Source organism: Lissotriton vulgaris, chromosome 1_1 (genome assembly GCF_964263255.1).
Source record: "Lissotriton vulgaris chromosome 1_1, aLisVul1.2, whole genome shotgun sequence".
NCBI lineage: Eukaryota > Metazoa > Chordata > Amphibia > Caudata > Salamandridae > Lissotriton > Lissotriton vulgaris.
This window is the reverse complement of record NC_141685.1, coordinates 1,142,815,924-1,142,835,133: the sequence shown is the minus strand read 5'-3', so window position 1 is coordinate 1,142,835,133 and position 19,210 is coordinate 1,142,815,924. Positions and strand designations below refer to the sequence as shown.

At 42.7% G+C, this 19,210-nt stretch overlaps 1 protein-coding gene across 1 annotated transcript in view; it reads left to right on the top strand.

Annotated features, from left to right (window-relative positions):
• Positions 1 to 19,210, top strand: part of ESYT1 (extended synaptotagmin 1) — a 481,007-nt gene that overhangs the window by 185,096 nt on the left and 276,701 nt on the right. Inside the window, exon 7 of the mRNA XM_086963895.1 lies at positions 8,607 to 8,662. Coding sequence (XP_086820021.1) covers positions 8,607 to 8,662 — 56 coding nt within the window. The remainder of the gene's footprint in view (positions 1 to 8,606; positions 8,663 to 19,210) is intronic.

Below are 19,210 nucleotides of genomic sequence, written 5' to 3'. Positions count from 1 at the left end.
CATTTACATTTCTTAACTGGCACCGTGAATGACACACTTAATAAAGGAAACAATGTCGCACATTATCAGAAAATCCAAAAAGAGAGAAACATCACAATTCAGCCCGGAAAGCCCAATGATTTAAATGCAAGTTTCCAATTTAAAAAGTTGACATTACTTTTGTATTCAGTGCTGCCTAGGCTCGGGCTCCAGATTTAACTGGACCAAATCAGAACTTTGCCCTTTGACAGATAGTAGCAGAACCCGAAAGGACAGTGGAACCTTCTTAGTGTCAGCACCTAACCTACAATTACTCCATTAATAAATCCCCTTCTATCACTATAGGGGTATGTGTGCACACCGAATAGCACCCACCATCACGGTGCTAGTTCCAACAGGAACTCAACAATTCAAATATAAGCACAGGTGCACCACAAAATATAAGAGATAAAGCAAATACAAGTCCAAAACACGCTGTTTCTCTCTACCACGCAACGGAATAAAGAGATCAAAATTGAGGAGCCTTGCTCTTGTTATCATTTGGACTTGTATTTGCTTTATCTCTTGTATTTTGGGGGGGACTCGAGACCACCGTCTGAGCAGAGCAACTGGATGTACGCCCGGATTATTTGTAGTGAGATGTAACGACGGGCTCGCATACTACCAGCGAAACATATTGTTTTTGATTAAACATTGTGCTGAAAAAACAGCTTATGTGAACGAGTGTTCACACATCCTGCAGACGATGCAGGGTCATGCACTGGTTTTGAAATTGTGCTTTCAGATATGGAAAGCTGTTTTATAAGCTTGGCAGTACGATGCAAATACGGCATTACAGGGCCAAACGCCTTTGTGATTGTTGATTAACTTTGGGATTGTTGAATAACTTTAGGAGACGCCGGCCTTTGGTTGACAACGAACATCTCTTTTCAACTGACACTGTTGACAAAACGTGACACCAGGGCTTTTTTGTGTCAGTGCCACATACAACTCGTGTTTCCTTGTGCAAGTGTGCACAACACAGCTGCTGCCGCAGGTTTCTTTGTCCCGGGTGTCAAAGGGGAATCCCCCCCGCTAGGGCAGCTTTGTGTGGCGTGTGTAATGCCAGCAGGGAGAGATGGACTTTGCCTGTCTCCCAGCACCAAGCCTGATACCAGACAGAATAACAAGTTGACAATTACTGGGTACAGTTGTTTATTTTGGTCCACACGAAGCAGGCCGAGAAGCTCTCTGTGCGCAGCCTTACATCCCCCCTTCACTCCACACAGGCGCAACCCCCGTCGCCTTCCAGGGCCTGAGTAAAGCGACACTGCCCATTAACACCTTTTCTCCACTCTGGCTGCAGAAAAATACTTGCTCAAGCAGCCCTGATTGCGCTCTGCGCGCCCACGCGAGAGAGCAGTAATGAACAGAGTCCAGAGGATGGATGGGCCGGGCCGTGGCCTGGGAGGACCAGCTCTGGCCACAGAGGACAGGGCTTTAGAGAGGGGAGTAGTGCACGCTGACTCTTATAGAGAGTACCAGGAAAAAGAAATAGCAGGCGTTGGCAGTGCCAGTAGGACTGGTGAAGTCTGTCACACTTTTGGCATTGTCAGTGCTTGTTTTGCTTTGTCTTGGTTCTAGAAATAAACATTGTCGGGAAGCTGCTAGGTCACCCAAGCACACATTTACCAGGAGGGTAGAGGGAAAAATTCAGCCAGATCTCGTCCTCGGCAACTAAATGTCAAACTGTGAGAAAGGTTATGATTCCATCTATGACACATTCATCTATGTGTTGCCGTTAGGTCCCGTGTATGGATAGCGTCTGGAGTGAGTAATTACTCCTGACATCAACCATCTGGTGAGTAGTGATGATCAGATGCCATCCAGGATAGATTCATAGATACTAGTTTATTCTCTAAGTATTTTCAGACAGATGATGTGGTGCACGGTGTAGGCAGATGAGGTCCATTTTCTTGTTTTCATATAAGGACAGTAGAGTTAGTATTGCACATTGGTCAGGATAGTTTTTAATATGCAGGATGTTATTGAGTTTTCCGAGGTGGATTGTGGCTCTTTCTTAATGCATTTATCACTTAAAGGCAGAGTTTGATTCACTGGTTAGAAGTTGAAAAGCTGTGAAAGAGGCTTGAATAGGAGATTGGACAGTGGGAGTGATATAGATAATGACAGCTCACCTATGTGTCTCCTAGGATGTCACAGTTGGTCAGTTTCAGTCAGATACTGAAGTTAGCCCTTGATTACACATTCAACAGCTTTAACATTGTTCTTTCTCTGTCACTTATATCGACGTTTGTATTCTTTTGTTACTGATGGGCGCCATTGGTACTCAATATGCTTTTACTTAAGCCAGTCGTTGAGTATCGTTTGTTTGCGATTTATTTATTTAACGATTACGCTATTGGCAATTTAAATGACAATGCCAGTTATTTAGGTTATAAAAAAAAACACCCCAAAAAATGTCATGAGCAATGACAATAGCTCTACCTTAAATAATACCGAGACCATTGCATTGTAAATGCTTGTTGTTGTTCTAACTCTTACTCAATGACCATAGGCCAAACAAAAATAGCAACTTCCTGATTTTGCAACATCAAGAACATCCACATTAACACACTCTGCAAATTTGCAATGAAGGTACCACCCCCCTTTAGTCCAAGGTCTCAACTGCTAATTGCTTCGGCATCTCTCTGTTTTGCTGGATGAGGCAGTCCCACTCTGGAGCAAAAAAGAAAAGACCAACACCAACTGCTATAAGGTTTAATAAGGCCCTAAACGGGGAAACAAAGTGCGATCTTGGTAAAAGAAATGGAGCCAGACACCTTCCACCACTAATCTGTCCTGTCTCTCAATGCAAGATCACTATACCAAAGACATACATTTAATCAGAAATCAAATCAACTTTAGATCCCTCCGTGACTCAAGCAAGATTCGACCTAAACAATTTTTTAACCTGATCAAAACAGCCAACAACCCCTCCTTGCCTACTTCCACCAAATTTGATGCCCCATCCAAGAAAGCAGAAGAGTTTGTACAATTTTTTGATTCCAAATTGAAATCGCTCCTACGCCAAAATGAACGTTATACCCCCACCACGGTTTGCAATGCCTGACAAACCTTTGGCATAATCAGGGAGGAAATCTTAGTTCAAAACATAATGAAAACCAAACCCTCAAATCACTTTGCGATTTCTATCCCGAGCTAAATGGCCAAAAACCTTTACTCATACATGTCATTCCACGAGTCTCTCAAAAGTGGTCAAGTCACTCCACTATTCAAAAAACCCTCCGCAGTTGTGAATTACCTTAAAAACGTTTGCTGTGACTCCAACCTGCCTTTTTTTTGTTGCAAAAATCACCAAAAGACGTGTAGCTGAGCAACTCACCAAACACATCAAAAACAACAACCTTCTGGACGGATTCTAATCTGGTTTCAATCAAGGGTGCAGCACCGAAACAGTACTGCTTCAGGTAGTCGATGATGCTCTTCGAGCCCTTGATCCAGGCAGCTCCTGTCTCCTGATTGCTCTCGATGTGTCAGCAGCTTTTGATTCAGCAAATGGCCATATTCTTTTTGACACACTAAATAATTGTTAGGGCATTGACAGTGTGGTCCTAAAATGGTTTGAATCCTTCCTCAAGGGTAGGTCATAGAGAATCAAAATGGATGATTGTCTGTCTTCACTGAAGGCCGTCGATCAAGGAGTCCCACATTGTTCTATCCTTCCACCTACACTGTTCAACCTCTATACTGAATTTCTGGGAGTCCTACTAAGAAAGGCTGGGATCCTCTATCATCAGTCTGGAGACAACACTCAACTCTACTTAATGGTCTTATCCACAAACAACATCTCTCATTGAGTAACCACCTTAAACTCGATTCAAGACTGGCTCACGTCTCACAACGTAAAATCGAACCCTTCCAAAACAAAATTCCTCCTTATTTCCTCATTGAATTCACCACTGTAAAAACCTGGATGGATACACTTAACATCCTTAACAGCATACCCATCATCGTTGACAGTGCCTAATCCCTGGGAGCCACTTTGGATAGAAGACTCAATCTCCAAACCCAATTCAGCACCATGCAATATCAACTATATCTTCTTTGGGGAATTCATCACTAGATTCAGGAGCACAGTCTGAAAATCTCTTGTTCAATCACTGGTTCTCCCCAGAATTGACTTTTGTAAACCTCTTCTGACAAGTCTCCCCAAGACCCACATCAGCCCTCTGAAACCAGTTCTAGATTCAGTTGCTTGTTTCAACTATGGGGTGAAAAGAAATGGCTATATTTCACCTTTGCTTGTCATTCTTTGCTGTCACCCCATAGTGTGATAGTGTGATATGTAAGACTGCCTGTATCACCTACAACGCCTTACATACATCCACTACTCGCTACATAGGGAACAAACTGAAGCTATTAGGAGGCACCAGACCATCTCAAAATGCTGAAGCTATTTTGTTACACATACCTATTCATACCTTTGTCTGCACCTAACGGTTGCAACAGTAAGCAGTTCTCAATGAGGGAACAATACAGCCCTCCTCAGTTCTCTTCTCAGAACTGCAAAGCCAGAATACACATATGATCTTGTGAACATCAGAGACACATCCAGGTGAGTGGCCAATGCATTCCTTGTTAGCAAAAAAGAGATTTATTAATGAACAAATAAAAGACGTTTATAAAGTGCACGGCTACTCCAACAAAAGTGTTCCAGCACAAATCTGTCCAGCAGCTCAGAACCTGGGCCTACCTATCTAAACAGCCAAGTTTTAAGGCTCGCCCGGTACAAAACTTATGTATAGGTTAGTTTCTGCTGACGTGGGAGAGAGTCCCACAACTTCAGTGTGAGGAAGCCAAAAGAGATTCTCCCCCCAACCCCCTCCCCCCGATTCACACTCTTTTCACTCTGAGCGCCAGCGCTAATAAAGCATCAGAGGACTTATGACATCTAGAAGGAGATTAGGGAGAAATAAGAGAATGCAATTAAGCTTCGCCTGTCTTCCTAAAAATTCTGTAGCAAAAGACCTGGGCTTCAAAAACAAGGCGTTTCTTCACCAGAAGCCAATGAAGTTAAGAAAGTGCAGATCCCATTGGAAGTTTTGACCACCGCCAGGCTGCAGAATTTTGGACCCATTGAAGCCTCCTAAGCCTGAACTCAAAGACCCCAAGATGAAGAATGTTGCAGTAATCCAGCTGTGAAATCACTGCCGCTTGGATCACTGTCTCCAGGGCAGATTCAAGGAGCAGATGATGATGTGGATGTATGACGTTACAACGCATGCATTTACCACGCATGCCTTTACAACGCAGTTTTTACAACGCATGCCTTTACAATGCATAGTGCTTTGGGGCGCTGGATAGTGAATAGTTTAATTTTCTATTCCAGCTCCAGTCCCCGTGGATAGTAGGGAAGGTGTTGGATAGTAAATGAAACCTATTCCCTATCTTAGAGCGCCCCCCAGCGCAATGCGTTGTAATGGTTTGCGTTGTAAAAGTTGCGTCGTAAAGGCACTGCGTGGTAAAAGTTGCGTTGTAAAGGATGTTTCCCTGATGATGTTCTTAAAAGACTTCAGGATGCCATAACATTTACCTACTAAAGGCGTAATTTGGTTATCAAAGTTAAGATGTTCGTCAAACAAATGCCTATTTTTTTAATTTTACGCTTTGGTGAAGGGAAGGAATCAAGTTGCGCACACCACAAATGAGGATACCAAATTGAGGGCTGATTTCTGAGGATGAGGACCTCGGTCTTGCCTGCATTTAGTTTTCATTCGTTGAGGTCCATCCATCCATCAATGAGACCACCATCCTGCACAGGACCCGCCTGCAGAGACATTAAGAAGGATGGCAACCATAGGTCTAGACTTTGGCATCAAATATAGTTGCGAGGGGTCAATGCAATATGCTTTCCAACTTGCACCAACACGAGGTACAAGTCCCCGTTTGATTAGATGCAATTGTTTAATGTTTGTTCACTTCCTTTCCATGTTCTTGATTGTGGCTTCCTTTAGCGTATATCGGCGTGTGTTTCCTAGTCTTTTGAGTGTTCACCCCATATCAGCCAGGCTAGCTTGAATCCAGTGGCACAGTGAGTCCGGGACCCACGTCAGGGCATACCTGGTGCACTTAGGGCGAGAAAGAAAAAGACAGACACATTTTGTGCTCTCCATGCCACTGGAGTCAAGCTAGCCTGGCTAATGAGGGGTGATGCCCCGAAACTGGTCTAGGGAGGACTTGGCCTGGCAGTTTAGTCTGGACTGTTCCCATGGGGCACAGGGTCAAGACTGATTTGCTTATGGCTGGTTCTGAACTGGAATGGCATGGGTAGCAAAAAAGCTATGAATTTAGGCCCAGATCTCTGTACCGAAGTGAATGTTTGACATTGTGCAGCATTCTGTCCATCAATGGGTTTTTTTTTCAAAATAATTTCCAGCCGAGTTTCATGCCAAAGATTTGAAAATAGGCAACGTTCATAATTTGTGGAATTGCATGCCATTGCCACTGCGATTGCTTCTGGAACTGACTTGGTACTGAAAGGCCCATTGCAGGTTTTCACTTTGTAAAGCTGAGCTCCCTCTCTTCCTACTTTCTTAATTTTGTTCTCTTGGCAGACCAGCATTAGGAATGGGCAGTCTCCTGCATTTTTAAAGACACTTTACTTACCACAGTTTTAACATTAAAGGAAGAAAGAATTTCTCTTCTGAAATCATCCTGGGCACAGACAGAGCTTTTCAGATCAAGTTCACATACAGAGCCGCATAGTGTTCATGAGTGCAGCGAAGTCTCCGATGATGGAGAACTAGGATTACGAGTAACATTTCCTTCTAACAGTGGTCCTTGAGGTAGTCTTGATTTTTGTCAGTATATGAAAACCTCAAATACGGTTTGTTGGTAGTAGTATTCTGTTGTTACAGGGCATTCTCCACATAGATAAAGGTGCCAGCCGCTGGTCCCAACCACTGTTGAGGAAAACCTTCCAGCTAGTACTGTAAATGTTGGTGCAGGGGTCAGCCTGCACTGTTTTGGGAACCTATGCTGGTGAAAAAGTGTCAATGAGGAGTACTCTCGTAAATCTTTGCTCGATTGCAAATATGAAACATTTCATGTGTTTACTTACCTTCTCAAAAAACACTGAAAACATTAATAGCTATTTTGGAACTGCTATATTGTGACATCCAGAGAAGGCAGTGTGATATATGAGTAGTTAAGGACTGCTTAGAAATATTTTAAGGGTATCCACACCTAGTGCAATGTGAATTATTTAGCTCTTTGACAAGTAACAGTGGGAAATTAGGTATTCCTTATAAAGTAACATTTTAATAGCCTTCTGTAGCAAAGAATGTTGCACACTTTATTTCCCTGATGTCTATGTTTTGTAACTATCACTGATTTTAACTCGGTACATACTGCACAGTCATGATATAGGTCAATGTGTATATCGATGGTAAAAGGAGGAGGTGGTAGTTGTTATCGCTTCAGACATGTAATCCTGCAGAGATAGACTGGAAGGAAAGTAAAACTAAGTCACAGTCTGTGGCATTTCAGGCAAAGACAAACATTTGACCAACTGCCCAGCTTTCGCAATGTTTTAGAGGCATACATTTATTTTAAAATCTATAATTCATCTGTGGCTCATTTCACTTTTGTAGTTTTTTATTTCTGTCCTCAAAAATCATTAAATGAGAAAGTGTCCTTATTCATGCCCCCCGTAGTGCTCCAAAGCACACAAGTGGGCAACTAAAAGCACTATATAAATTGAACTAGCAGCCCGTCCCGATGTTGTCCGGGCATGCTGTAGCCGACGTCACTGTACCTTAACACGCTCCAGCCGCGAACGTGTTTGTCCGGTGTTCGTTCCATCCCCGAACGTGTTTGGCCGCTCCATCCTACGCCACTGCAATATGCGAACGTGTGTGTGCGCTCCATCCCCGAATGTGTTTGGCCGCTCCAGCCTACGCCACTTAGACGCACAACATCGCGTCAACGTCCAACGCCCACAACAATGCTAAAGGACACGCCCACTCGTATTGGAACGCTAGTCCCACACAGAACGCTTCTCTTTTGCTGAATCCCACAATGCACACGCCCACAACGGACTACTTTTCACAAGGCTTTCTTTTCCCCTTCTAATGTATATGTTGGGCTGCTGTATAGCCTATGACCCTCTGCTGCTACCGTAGTTTGCAATGCTGTATTGGGTGTTCCGATTGGTGCTGTAGTTCTTGAGCTTACCTGCCTCAAAGGTTTGGGCTCTCTCTTTATAATATTAGTATAGATAGATAGATAGATAGATAGATAATATTTACCTTTAAAAATAATTGATTATAAAATATTAGTAGTGTTCTGGATTTTTCCAATCATATGAGAGGAAATCAATACAAGAGGGATATCCAGGAGGAGCACATTTTGCAGGTAAGTAATGTTTTCTATTGATGTTGTCCTTACCAACATGTTGTAGTGAATATCTGATTAAGCTCCACAGTTTAAAGCCACAGGTAGGGGAGGGTCTCCATGAGGGGGAATAGAGTTTAAAGCTTTCAGATGTTGGACTGACTCTGTACCTCATCCTTCCGTTTACAGTTTTGAGCCTAAGGTTTGTTTGTATTGCTTTTCTCTTCTAGACTTTGGATCTGAATTGGACGGGGCTTACAAATTTGCTGGACATCCCAGGACTCAAGTAAGTTGCCATGACTGACTTCTCCACTTCTGCACTTCTATGCTACCATCATTTTCTCACCACAGCATAGATTAGCATCTGAACTCATCTCAAGGCCATATAAAACTGCCTAAAAACCTCTCTAATCTGTTCTGGACCCTTAACTTTAACTCCTTGTTCATTTTTAATCTCTTTAATGTCTGCAACCCCACCTCTTTGTCTAGCTCTTACCGCTAGTATGTGACCAACTCTCTCACTGAGTTCATACGCCTTCTCTTTATTAGCCATGTACTTCTTCACTGTTTTTTTTGCCATCCCGTCCATAACTTCCGCTCTAAGAGCAACTAGTCTCAGTAAAATCTGTTCAAGTGGTAAATGCATATTTATAGCCATCATAAGCTCCTCTTCTACCTCTCTAATTAGTTCGTTGTCTCTCACCACTTTTTCCCTCTCCCTTTTCTGTGCAGAAATACCATAACTCAAGGTCATTCCTCTTATTCCGGCTTTGCAAGCATCCCACTCCATCCCTGGTGTTGAGGTACCTCTGTTAATTTCCCAATATTCCTTAATCCATTCAGACATTTTTTCCCTATATGTTTGATCCTGAAGCAGCATTCTGTCAAATGTCCATTGTGACGGCTCCTTATTTCTCTTTTGCCCCAGATTTACACTTAGCACTAGTGGGCTGTGGTCAGAAATGATCCTAGGTTCTCTTTCTATCTTTACCCCATCTATTACGTCTCGTGTAATCAGAAAATAATCCAGCCTAACTAAGGTCTGATGGGGAGCTGAAAAAAAAGTACTCCCATCCAGATTCGGATGACACTTTATCCATGGATCCTCTAAGGAATTATTTCTTACCATGTCAGCTAGAGCCCTGTAAGTTCTCTTTTTCCTCCCTGTGTATTTCCTATTGGAATCTAGAAAACTACTATCTGCATCATGCAGATTCAAATCTCCACATAGAATAATAGGCTCTGGCCACTGTGCAAGTTCTGCATCCAGAAATTGAAAGATATCAGGATCATCACCAGTGGATCCATACACTGAGACAAGGGTAAAAGTTTCTCCCATAAATGTTAATTCTGCTATCACCCATCTTCCCCATTGATCCTCCAACTTTCTCTTGACTAGTGTATCCTGCCTTTTGCCCAGGATTACCACCCCTCGTGTCTTAGTATTCAGATTGGTTTTTGCTAAAACATTAAAACCCAATTGGTCTAGTAAGTAAGCCTTAGTGCCCTCGATGTGTGTTTCCTGAAGACACACTAGGTCTGGTTTTAATGACTTTAACAAAGCAGCGGCTTTTAATCTCTTATTCAACTCGTTAAGACCACATATATTTATTGAAACTATTCTACAGGTCATTATGTTTCAAAGATTTTCCTAATCCAAATTTCCATTTGCACCAACAAACTTTGAAGAATATCCTTAACATTTCCCCCACGTTTTCCTCCTTGGGTTTGTTTATATATTTTAGCCCATGCATCTTTTGGTGTATTTTGCGTACCTTCCTACTACTTACTCCCTCACCGTGTTTGTGCTCAAAACCAACCTGTTTGTCTCCCCCCCTTGCCACCCACCCCTCTCCCCCCCTTGCCCCCCACCCCTTGGGAGCCCCCCCCCCTTGCTACAGGCAAATAGGCCAACCCTGGCCTATGTGTAGCCTCCTGTAGTCTGTAGAGTCGCTACTCTCTCCCATCCTGATTCCTTACTGTTAAGTCTTACCTACTGCTGCTTACGGGGACTTTGATGGAGTTCTCGTGGGAGACCTTGGTGGGGTTCTTGATCTGGTTCTACTCTCCATACCACTACCAGCTTCCGAAATTTCTGCTAGGTATTCTGCTGCTTTTACTTCTGAAGTAAACATTCTGGTGTAGCCTTTCCTAATCACTTTCAGCCTAGACGGGAACAATAGATATGCTTCTGCCCCTTGCTTTTGGAAAGGCCCTATCAGCTGCCTTAGCCTCCACCTCCTTTCCACAGTGACGTGGCAGAAGTCCGGCCTGGAGAAAAAAGTGTTCCCGTCGGCTATCTTCCTTGAATCAGGCCTAGCTTTATCTATTATTTCCTGCCTCGCTAGAAAGTTGCCTAAAAAAACCAACATTGCTCTTGGGAACCCCTTCTCATCCCCTCCCCTATTCTTCTTGAAGAGTGGATACCTATGTGCTCTCTGCACTTCCACATCCCAATGCCATTTTGACTCGGGAAAGGCCTCTTCCAAAATCTTAATCACATACCCCCTGGGGTCTTGCCCCTCCTTTCCCTCCTCAAGGCCCAACAGTCTCACATTGTTTCTCCTTTGGCGGTTCTCAAAGCTTTCTAGCTTCCATTGGAGATCTTCAACCACCTTCACTTGCTCCTTTTGGAAAGATTGCCAGTCTGTCACTTCATCTTCAACCCTGCTTGTCCTTTCCTCGACTTGCGAGACTCTTCCTTCAACCTCCTCCTGTTTTCTGCTTACTTTCCTAAATGACGCTTGAAGCTTTTTGGTGTCTCTTTTTGCCCTTCTGCTCTCAGTCCTTGCCTCTTTCTGCATCTGTTTTAAAGTCCCAAACAGCATTTCAAGTGTTACATTCTGCGTATTCTGCCTCCCCTCTTCTTTCGCTCCCTCCTGCTCGCCTTCATTGTAAGTCTCTGAAGTAGCGGCATAATCCCACGACAGTTTCTTCGTCATACTGCTCCTTGATCCTCTACCACTTCTTCTTTTGCCACTGCCAAGTCCTTTCTTCTTTTTTGTTGCCAGATCATTAGAACCCTTACTAGTATCTGAGTCAAAGGTGTGTTCAGTGCTTTCCTCATTCTCAGATTCCAATGACTCCTGCTCACTAGCACTAGCACTAGCACTTGCACTTGATGTATCTGTCTCCTCATAAACCGAAAAAAACTCAGGCGAGCCTCCTCTTGAACTTCTGTCAATATTTTTCGTATTCCTGCCAGTGACTTGACTCATAAACAGCCCTTTCTGCTCCGTTAAGCTCTGGGTGCTGCCCCAGCTTGGTCCTGCATCCTGTATAGAACTACTGCGTGATTCTAGCTCTACAGCCAACAGAGCATCTAGCATCAGTTTATTATTTTGAGCCTCTATCAGGTTTGACACAGTATCGTCAGGGCTGCTGTTCTTACCAGACTCCTTGCTCGCCTTTTTACATACTGCCGCTTCTGTGGCTTCTGTGTTCACCTCCGCGTTCACCTCTGCTCGCAATCTGCCGACTTCTGCAGCACTCGTTGGTTGCCCAGCAACCAAGCCGACTCTGACGCTTGCGTCCTCGCGGTCTGCCGATCCTGCTCCTGCTGCTTCCGCATTCTCAACCAATGCATCTCCATGGACGCCGTCAAATGATACCGGCAGCACCACCTCGACCAGCGGTTTCTCCTGACAAGGATCAGCTTCCTGGATCTCAATCCGTGGTACCGCTAAAGAAATTCTCGGCGTAAAGGACTCAGGTAGAGTTGCTTGCCGCTTCTGGTCTTTCATGAATGCTGATTGTGCTGTTTGCGCACGCTGCGCTTTCCCTTCCAGTGTAATCTCCCTCGCCGTTTTTGTTATTCCCGAGCGGGTCTCCGGGCCAGCCTCGGATTTCTTTTCTAGTTTTTCATTTTTCTTTGCTGCTGTGTTTTTTGAGGAACGGCTAGGGATTTCCGCTGCTTTCTTCAATGAGGTAACCTTCGGGACCGCTCCCTCTCTCGCTGCTGCTGCGGCTGAGGCTTTAATCGGTCCTGTATTTGGCTTCTCTCTATCTGCCTTAACTCTATGAGACATGTTGGCGGCGATCTTCACAGAGCTTAGCGCCCCTCTCCACCAAGTCAGCCACTTCAATACCTTCTTTGACACTTTCTTTGGTGCGAAGCTCCACCACCACTCTGAGTTGAGTGCGTCTAGCGGAGTATGTTGAAACTGGTTAACCAGACCCCACATCCCTGGTTCAGCAGTACTACAGCATCTTTCGGATGGGAGAGAGTGAGAGTGCGACTACTCTCTACAGAGCTGCAGCGGCCATCTTGCCCGAGGTTTTTAGGCAGTTTTATATGGCATTATACCAATTAGAAGGAGATGGAGGAGAAGAGGACATAAGGGCTTACTTGAGGGAGATAGAGTCGACAAAACTGGATGAGGCAGATAGGAAAGAGTTGGAAGAGAAATTCAAAGTGGAGGAACTGACTGAGGCCCTGAGAGAGCTGCCATCTGGGAAGGCCGCCGGTCCGGACCAGATCCCAGTTGAATTTTATAAAATCTTTCAATCCTCTCTGTTACCAGATATGTTTAACATGATGCTGTTAGCACAAGTAGGTGAGTCTGTCCCGCACTCTTGGGGAGGCGCAGACATCATTGTTATCCCGAAGAAAGGTAAGCCGGCGGATGCTCCGGGCTCTTACAGACCTATTACGTTAATGAACGCCGACGTCAAGGTGTTCTCCAAGATGCTAGCAAAAAGATTGTCCAGAAAAATTGAATCGCTAGTCATTCCCTCTCAGCATGGGTTTATCCCAGGTAAGGGAACAACCCACCATACGAGGTTAGCAATTACGGCATTTGATGTTGCAGATACTTTAGAAGATCCAATGGCAGCGGTATTTCTCGATGCTGAAAAAGCCTTTGACAGGGTCTCATGGAGATATCTATGGGAGGTTTTGAGGTGGCACGGTATAGGTCCAGGATTTATAAAGGCTTTACAGACACTATACATTGATCCGACAGCCAGGATAAGAGTCAACAGAGGTTACTCGGCTGCAGTTAGCATTCAAAGAGGTACAAGGCAGGGCTGCCCCTCTTCTCCTCTGCTCTTTGCTTTATATCTTGACCCCTATGTAAGGAAATTGGAATTTAATCAGGAGATATCACCATTAGTACTAAATGGTCGTAGGATTAAATCGTTAGCCTATGCGGATGACGTCGCTATCTTAACTCCAGAACCCTCAGCTGCCATTAGGGTAATTGAAGAAGAAGCTGAGAGGTTTGGTCAGTTCTCAGGCTACAGCTTGAACACTACAAAAACACAGATAGTTAAAAATCAATGGGCTATTTGCAACGACGATAGAGTAACGAACATAGCAACCTACTTAGGGGTGCAAATAACAGCGGAAGTAAGTAGAATTGTGGGAAAAAAATATGGATCCTTTGATTGCTCAAACGAAAAAAGATCTGGAAAGAATGAATAACTTACACCTTTCGCTGGTTGGATGTACAAATATAATCAAAATGATGATTTTACCTAAATTTTTGTATGTGTTCAGGGCTGTACCCTTGTTGATCGAAGCCAGATGGTTTAACAGTATAGAGGCAATATGTAATAGATTTATATGGGCCCAAGGTAAGACCAGGAGGGCCTATAGGTACATGACGCTTCCTAGAGAAAAAGGAGGGTGGGGGGCACCAGATTTTCGTTTATATTACATGGCTACGGTGCTCCAATATATTCAAGGCCTTATTGGCGGAAATTCTGATGATGTAAGTTTGCAGCAGATGTCGACAGAGGTTTATGCTGTCGCGTTAGGGGTAAACGCTGAGAATTGCTTTTTAAAATGTATTGACTATAGTTATTTTAAAAGGACTAAGTTTAAAACCGTAAGAGCTGCAGTGACGGTTTGGAATGCATTCTTAAAGAAAGTAAAGATGGGAAGGTATAATAGGTATGTCCAATTATTTAATAACAGTTCACTGCCTAAAGAAATTTTTGCTGATCATGTTATGGCAGACTGGGCTACAAGGGGGGTCACGCAAATTGGTGATTTACTCTCACAGGATGGTTTTAAGCAATTCTCAGAGCTGAGAGACACATACGGCCTAGATAATAGGGGATTTTTTAAATATCTACAGGTCAGAAGCTTTCTTAACAACAAAGCCGGAGGTCCAGCAGGCTTTAATAAAATAGGGATTATGGAGAAAATAAAACTGATGGGGGATTGCTCTATTAAAACTTTTTATGCAGCATTGGTGGAAAAGAAGCAAGATGATTTAGATAAATTTAGTAAGAAATGGGAGGATAAATTGGGAATTGATGGTAGTTTGTTTTATGATTCTCTAAACCTGGGCTGTACGATAATCTGCGCTGCCCCGTTGCAATCTCAGCATTATAAAACACTGTATTTTTTGTACTATACGCCTGCAAAGATTGCAAAATGGGGGGGGGAATCAAGGTATCAACTGCCCTAGATGCAATGAGCTGGAAGCAGATAGTGTACATATTTTTGCAACATGCCCCAACTTGCGATCATTGATTAGTGGGATCGAGGGGTTTCTGGCAACTTCACTGGGTATTGAGATATCCCTTACGCCGACGTGGATTATGTTAGGTGTGAATAATGAGGAGCAGGTTCAATATGCTGAATTTATGTTTCTAATAATGGCGGTCTATAGGCTCACAATAGCTAGGGCCTGGCTCGATAAAAGCCCTCCGAGCTTGCAATGCTGGCTAGCAAATACTCTGTATGCATATAATATAGAGGAAAAAATGTATGCTCGAAAGGGGAGAAATGGAAGACGATTAGGGAGTAGAATTTGGGAGCCAATATGTAACTGGAAAGAGAGGCAAAGAAGGAGTAACTAGGGGAGGGGGAAGGAGAATGTTGAAGGTATCGTTACCATCATTGTCTGTGGCTTTCATCTTCTTTATTTTTTGTGTTACTTTTTGAGTTTGATCGATTATTATAGCTGAATATTAGTATGCGTAAGCTCTCTTTAGGTAGATGTATTATATAAGTGGTATGTTATTATTAATTAATGATGGTGTTTAAATTACTATATTATAAATTAACATTACAGTAATGTATAAAATTGTGATATATGTAATGCTCATAACAATATGTTGTAATGAAGGAAAATAAAAAAATTATAAAATTAAAAAAAAAAAAAAAAAAAAAAAAGACGGTCACAATCAGGGTAATCTTGTGGCAACGCTAAATCATTATCAACAAAATGCAACATCCGAAGAAGAAGCACATTCTGATTATGACTAATGATTTCAGGATATATATGTATATATAGCAGTTGTCATCAAGGAATTAGAAGACCAATATGAAGAGAGCAATAGCTTTCTTATGAGGCACAACAACAAAGTTGAACCCAAGAAAAAAAAAAGAAAAAAAAAATGAACTCATCTCAAGGCTTCTAGACACTACAGTTTTCCACAAAATTTTTTGCCCTTAAAAACATCATACGTCACCTTTTATGTTTGAGGACTCTATTATCCACTGTTTTCACTTGGAATTGATGTTTTTTTTTTAGGACGTAGGTGCAATGTGACCTATCCATGATAGTTGACATGCATATAATTCGTTTTATTACGTCTCATATACATGGTTGAGATATGGTGGGCAGAGTTATGCGCCTTAGCGTAAGCTGTAGTTTTGGTCTCTTTGTTTTCAGGACGCTTGGCACAGGTATGATCTCCATTGCGTGTTTCATACAGGATTCTGGTGATGAGTGTGATTCATGATATTTAGTGTTGTGCCCATGGTGCCATGATTTCATGTTAATTGCCCCTGTTGCTGCTGTAAATGAATCGGATGCTGTTTGACTCTGTTCTATGAGCATGAATAAACTGTCTTAGATGTCTTGCTAAAAACTCTGTTGAGACATCTTGTCCAAAGTGCTGGGTCTCTATTCTATTTATTGTGTTGGATTACATTTTCTGAGGCTGTAATTTGTGGTTTTGAGGTATATCGGACAGGTCTCTGCACATGGATGTCATCTGTCCTTTGGTGTGTACTGTTTTGTGATAAGAATGAAAATGTGCTTTGTTGTATTGGTATGTCTGGACCGGGGTGTGTAAGTATGCCACAGGATATTCTGTGAAGGTGTCTGACTCTCAATAAAATCATTAATTTGTCTTGCTCAACACAATGGGTTTGAATTTCACTTCTGATGATTATGTTGGTCAGTCTTCTCCAGTACTCACTATGTAGGTGGGATATGTGTCCGGTGTCCAGTGAAGGGGAATAAAGGCTGGATGGCACGTCAAATGCTGTGGGTGTAATTGTCATTTCTCATTGCGATTTCTTGCTCGTTATGCTAGACTTAGCAGTTTGTTGCATCAAGGTGTTTTGAACAGTGCTGTGTGTTATATATCCAGGTCTCCTATCCAATACTCTGAATCTGTTGCTTTGAGTTGTAGTCAACAGTGTTGTGGACATGAGTAAAATGTGTAGTTTTGGAGTATTGTGTTATTTTATCGATTGATTGTGACATTGTGCTGGTGCATTGCCTCTACCTTTTTCAAACAACTGATAGGCCTATCAGGCGTGGGAACAAGATGTACTACAGATGCCCATCCACAGCTGTCTACCTGTTTAAGTTAATCTTTGACTGCTGTTCTAGAACCAGGTTTTGATTCTCCACCAGAACCCAGTTCTATAAATCTGACATTGTGGCTCCTAAAGTCTTAGAATTTTCCCATTCTACGATTACCGTAGGACTGCACAGGTATCTTGGCTAAGTCTAGAACTGGTTTAGCAATCACAGCATGCTGCATAAAACAGAAGAAATTCTGTGTAAAGTTTCAAAGTAAAAAGTACATCTACGTACATCTACGTACCTGCAATCTACCGAATCCTTCTCTCAGTAGTGTCATGCTACTGGAAGTAACTGGATCAAGAAACCTTATTTTTACATTCTGCCTTCAATAGTTTCTTACTCATACTCTGAAAAAGTTCTTTCGTCAGACCTACTGCTCTGGTCTGGGAATTTTGGCTCAGTTCAATCCCAAAACTGTAATTTTAAATACCAGGTTTTGAATGCTGCCTACCTGTTAACTATCACCTCAGCCCGAAAAGTCAATGAAATGCATGCCTTTTCATTTGAAGAATCCTTCATAAAGTTCCACAGTGACAAAGTGCAGGTGTACATATTTCCTTACAGGAAACATTTAGCCTTCATCTTGATTGCTGATGGAGGTGGCACTTCTGGAACTGAGGCCTGGTTGCAGTTGGGCTGTCTCTGCACCACACATTTTAGCAGGCTTTCTGGTTGATAAAAATAATCTGTGTTGTAGACTGCTGTCCTGGAAATCCAACTAGTCTAGAAAAAGGTGTCAAAGGATTCCACATGTTTGAGCTTCTGAAGATGGTGGCTGCCTTTGAGCAAGGCCGATAGTGTCCATATCCGGACGCCTAAGCCTTCATGTACACCTCTTACCATCTCCTCCCCTAAATTAGCTGTGTGAGTGGGGGAGGTAGCCATCCATCCCACTTTGATGGCACTGTAGTTCCTCTGCCATAGTGAAACCTACCCCGGCTCCTCTTTCTTCTGGAGATCAGCATTTATTTACAAATTGGCTCCTAAGCCAGCCCAAACCAATCTCAAGAGGGGCAGTGTGGCTGCATGAACTGGACATGAGATGGTTATGCTGTGGTCATGCCCCTCCAGGAATTGAAGAGCCATGAACATTTGAAAGTTGCAGATCATCTGGTTGGCCAGGCCTGACTTCAGCTGGAAGCAAATTACAAGGATTCTTGACCAGTACATAATTCACAGCATTTCTTGTTGATTACCAAGGAAGTGAGAGAAAATGGAAAATAATAGAGTGGGACTGCTGCCATCATTGGCAGTTCCCTTCAAGCCATGGCCTAACCTTGTGGGGCTTTTATTGACCCATCCTGCTGGAAGCGTGAAAGAAGAAAGATCACTTACCTTCTGAAAAGTGGAACCCAATTGCCAGGAGGCTTTGGAGGCACAGACATATTTGATCACAAAGTTGAATTGTAACAGGATTGTCTGCTCAGGAACCCAGTGCCAATTGACAATAATTGATAGAATTAATGCCTTGTAGTCTCTGACTGCCATGGGAGCCCTGGAACATGTCTTACAGATTTAACATAGATTAGCAGGGAACATCTGGTTTTAAATGGCTGAGGTGTGGTGGTGTAGTAGGACGGGTTCTGAGTGAGCATATGAAGAAGATGTGTTTATTAAACGGTTTATGAACTTTTCAATTCTATGACAATAGCTTGGTCGAGGAATTACATTCACTTTGAAAAATAGCTTATGAGTCATTGTTGTTGCCTGTTAGATTTGTGCTTCCCAATGGTACCTGAGAGGAGTCATTCTAAATACTGCATCACCTTGACATGTCCCTGAATAAACAAACTGCAGTAGAACTATGTTCTGCAAGTGTACTCACTGCAAGTTTCCAGATAAACATTGCAAAATCATTCTTTGCTGTACATCCTAAAGATCAGCCCATGGTTCTTTTGTAAACGATCTTTTGATGTGCTTGAGTCTTGCCTGCGATTGTTTTGGTGGAATAATTCTGGAGAGTATAAAGCTATTGGAAGACCATACCTTGAGTGTGTTTTTCAGCATTTGCAAGATTTGTTTTGTGAAGAAGAGTGTCTTTGAGACTTGGATCTCATCTGATCATGTGACTCATTTTACACTATACAGGATAAAAGACTTTAAAGGGTTTCCACAAGTCCTTGGGTTGGTAGAGAATATAAACTGGATAATCGAGGAAAATTTAAAACGGGAATTTCTTGCAGCTAACCATTTTCTTTGGCATTGCAAATGATAACTGGATTTATCATAGTTAACTAATTAGCATAACATGCAAAGTACTGCTACTTTTGTTATGT